The 4,351-nt window shown below is 37.8% G+C and overlaps 1 protein-coding gene across 1 annotated transcript; it reads right to left on the bottom strand.

Annotated features, from left to right (window-relative positions):
- Positions 1–2,575: 2,575 nt before the first annotated feature.
- LOC111880338 (uncharacterized) lies at positions 2,576–4,142 on the bottom strand. Its single transcript, XM_023876763.3, has 2 exons — positions 3,582–4,142; positions 2,576–3,345 (listed from the first exon to the last, which is right to left on the bottom strand). Exons 1-2 carry the CDS (start codon positions 3,904–3,906, stop codon positions 2,810–2,812), a joined length of 861 nt encoding a protein of 286 aa, XP_023732531.1. The 5' UTR covers positions 3,907–4,142; the 3' UTR covers positions 2,576–2,809.
- Between the last annotated feature and the right edge of the window lie 209 nt (positions 4,143–4,351).

The following is a 4,351-nucleotide window of genomic DNA, read 5'->3' as shown; positions in this document are numbered from 1 at the left end:
TACCTGATTAATGGAAAACTCAAAATACATAACATATATACACGTTTTCCTCCAAGAATATATTTTTTCATCTCAAATTCATAAGGTCGGAGGGTGTGTGCGGGAAGTTTCTTTTACTTTTTGTCTGTCACGTGATCATTTCCCCCACTTTTCTTTCTCTCACCAAAGGTCAGGGTGTGTGTGGGAAGTTTCATTCACTTTTTTTTAAAATAAAAATAAAAATAATTGATTTTTATGATTTATAATTTTTTTTAAAAGAGTAATAAACATAAAATTCATTAAAAATAAAAACCACTACATTAATTAAAATAAAAATTACATAAAAAACCTAAGATTTAAATAACTAGAAAAAAAACAATCTACGGAAAATATTTTTGCATAACCCGTTCCTTTTTCTTTAAAACGATCTCCAAAGCCGGTCCCGAAAGATGGTCAGTGTTTTCCAACAAGAACCTCATATCTTCCATTTCTCATCTCTCTGCGTGCTCCTTCTTTTTTGTTTATTCTTTTTCTTTGTCGGACGTCAAACGTTCAGCGAAATTAAGATTATATCGATCAAATGTCTCTGTTATTTTCCACATTTCGTCCGCAACCATGCTGAAATTCGATGCACCCAAAGAAGTCCCCTTTCTCTTCCTTTTTGCCTTGTCCCTACCCATCGGTCGGACAATTTCTTCTAGCTTGAGTTCGTCCTCCTCATTTAAGTCTAGACTAACTCGTGTATCGGAGGAAGTTGTGTAACCACTAGAGCTTGTTTTCGTTCGCTTTGATTGTTGTATTGCAAGTATAAAGTTCTGCTCGTATTTTTTCCACCCAGGATTTTTAATCAATATTCTCCAACAATTGTGCTACTTTAATGGCTTTCCCACTCCCTCTAGATAAAAATACAAAGCTTCCTGAAATATTTCTTCATCTCATTGGCTGCTTTTCCGTTGGGTTTTTAGGTTGTTGTACAAACCGTTTATTTTTGAAACGACATTCGCTATTTCTCGAACCTTTGAATTCAATTGATGATTGGTACGGTACTCGTCACTCTTTTCCCATCTCCTTGCGAAATCTCTCAAGAATGCGAAACCAAAAATGATCCCCCGGTTGTGCATTTCTCGTCGCCGAATCCTCTGAAATGTTAAACCAAGCTTTTACCACAATTATCTCTTCTTGCGAAGTCCATGCTTGCGACTTCTGTCTTCCCGGTTGTGCGACACCTTCCTTCACTTGTTGTTTTCCTTTCCGGTGTTTGGGGGGGGGGGGGTTGAGTTTCCCGTATAATCTCTTCATCCGACTCATCGAAAATTTGGTAGTGTGGTTGAGATTGAAAGAGTGGGATTTGAGTTTGGGGTTGATTTGGCAAAAGTTGATCGGGAAAAACAATAAAGTTTGATAACATATTTGGAGTAACATTTGAAACTTGCACCAGGTAAAATTGTCTAATATTTTTGTATTTGAATTGTAGTGGAAATTGAATGGTAGCATCGAGTTATGGACGATAAACCCCTTGAGATGAATCGATAGCGAAAATGTTTCGATTTGGGGTGCTTGAACTCGAAACATTGGTTTTTTTTTCTTCTATCGGTGTTTGCGGTTTGGTTGTCGGGATTCACTTTTGAATAAAGTAGAGAGAAATTGATAGGAGGTGAGTTTGAAGGTTAAAATATGTGTATATTATAGATGTTGTAAGGGTAAAAAAGTTAAAAACTTAATTTTTGGAAATGTAGCCATTAAATAAAAAAAAATCTTTTTTTACCGTTTTTCAACGGGTGGATTGGAAAAAAAAAATAAGTTTTTTATTTATCACCGTTTTTCAACGGGAAAAAAGAATCGACCAATAAAAGCAAGAGACTGCAGGAAGCCCTCCCCCCACCTCCTCCCCGCACCGGCATTCCCGCACTACCGGTGCGGTGTTCCGGTGAGCGGGAAAGGGTCCCGCTTCCCTTCCCCGGCGCTCCATTGGGTCTAATAGATTTCACTTGTTATTTTGAAAAGTCAAACCTGGAACTATCCAAATTGTAATTACTCAATGATGATAGTTGAGTATGTGTTCTAATATGAAACCCTTTTTATATAATAAATGCAATTAAGAATCTCCCATAACAGTGAACACAAGTCTTATGAATTTTCCAGTTAAAACCTAATAAGATAATCAAATTAACTAACCATCGTCAATCCTTTGCGTCAAGAACAAGTTAAAACTATGTAATTTCATTATATATAAATCTCTCATTTCGTCCCGTTAACATCCCTAAACGTAGCGGAAGTCATGAAAGGTAGTTAAGAAACGCAGGGAGTTGCAATATAATAAACTGGTAGGAGTCAAGCAGGAACATGTAGGGTGGGTCCCACTTATTAATAGACAAGTAAATAAAACCATCTTTCAATAAAACTTAAAACACAAAGTAGATGGAACTAAAACCACAATCAAACATGCCAACAGACCTTGAATGTAAAATTGATAGTTTAGAAACTATTCGACAAATACAAAGACCAAATTTACAGTTATCTCTAAATTAAAGCCTTGTAGTTATCATGTAGACAAATTGGTGAAAAAATGTGTTGAATGTTTTACTACTTCAATAAATAAATAAAAAGTCTACTACTATCTTATTAGAAGTTTTGAAGCACATCAAAAACATGCCATAAGATATTTAGATCCTACAAAAAAAACCTGAGCAAAACCTGCAAGAGATTTTACCAGTCCAACTTTTCTATTTACATATCAAACTTTCAAAAACAAATCCCAATTCTGAATTTTGTTTAAAAAAGAACACAAATGTAACTTCAGCAAGACAAAAAAAAAAAAAAACAAAAAAGACTAATTTGCCCTGGGAGCAGCCCACTCAACACTCAAAATAAGGTTATCATAACCATACCCATTAAGCTTAGCAATAGCTCTTTCACCCTCTTCCCTCCTTACAAAATTAACAAACCCAAACCCTCTGCTCATTCCAGTCTTCTGATCCATAGCCACATAAACCCTAGACACGTTCCCAAAAGGTCTGAACAGCTCCAGCAAATCAGGCTCACGGGTGTCCTCTGAAAGGTTATTCACCCGAACCGAGTTCTCATCATTCCTCCGCCTCATGTCTGCACCAGCAGTGGTTCGAACCGCACCCGCACGCATCGTGGGTGGGACATATGCACCCTTGGTTGCACCCGTGGCTGATGAATCTGAAGGGTTTGGGTTCTCAGAGAAGGTCTCAGTGGGCTGAGCCAAGTCCTTGTAAGGGCACTTTGAGGTCCAGTGGTCACCTTTCTTCCCACATGTCCTGCATACCATCAATACAGCTCCTCCTTTAGACATTTGAGCTAATGGGTCTCCAGATGCATTTGCGTCTTCAGCTTTTGTACCTAAAAGGTTGAAGTTGGCATTAACAACACAGATCACAATCAGTATATCTAATAGGCAGCAGTGAAGATCTAAGTGAACTGAAACAGTTGATCTAGGTGATAGACCTGATGAAGAGAAGTAGGGATAGATGAAAATAACGTTGTTCTAACTACACATGTATTAGCATAACTTTATGACGGATAATTATAAAGGTACGTTACAATTATATGAAATTTCAGATCTAGGGATGACGTACCTGGAGCCCTAGGGCGTTCAAAGATGATTTCCTCTGTTGAAACCATGGTGAGTCTGGCGCCGACGTCCTCTTGAACGGCGTCGCCGAACTTAGGCCAAGAGCGCCTCTCCACGGCGCGCTTGCTGAGCCGAGCATTGGCGAGTTTACGGACGCGCGTGGTGGTGGTAATCTTAACCCGATTTCCTTCATCGTTGAATTTGTACTCGATTATCTTCTTCAAGCCGTGTTCGTCAGGTCCAATAACCTGTTTCGGTGGCAACAAATAGTCATAGTCGCCGCCATCATCTTCTTCCTCCAATTCGCCCCATCTGGGTTTTTGAGTCATTTCTGAGAAGCTGCTAGAATCGATTTGCGTTTGTTGCTGCAGGAAAATTAAGGTAAGAGAATCGGAGTGGTAATGTGAATAAGATGAAGATCAGAACTCAGAAGATGTAATGAAGTCGGTTGCTGTGATTCTTTGGGCTTCAAATACTGGATAGTTTGTTAAACGTGAGTTTGGACTTTGGTTTTGGGCTTTACGCCCATATGAGACAATGAGAGATTGAGAGGTAATTGTTTTCGCTCATACGTGAGCTTCAATATTTATAATTATTTTTTAACAAGAGAATTAATTTTCAAACTGGAATTATTTCATGAGGTTGATAATCTGAAAATGCCTACTATCTATAATTTTTGAATTATATATGTTAATTTATGTTGATCTATATAAGTTGTTTCAAAGATATTGAAATTAAACTTTGAAGATGTAATCTCAAAAAGTGAAATATTGT

The sequence above is a fragment of the Lactuca sativa genome, chromosome 8, assembly GCF_002870075.4.
Source record: "Lactuca sativa cultivar Salinas chromosome 8, Lsat_Salinas_v11, whole genome shotgun sequence".
Taxonomy (NCBI): domain Eukaryota; kingdom Viridiplantae; phylum Streptophyta; class Magnoliopsida; order Asterales; family Asteraceae; genus Lactuca; species Lactuca sativa.
Note: the sequence above shows the minus strand (reverse complement) of the source record. Positions and strands in the feature narration are given on the sequence as shown.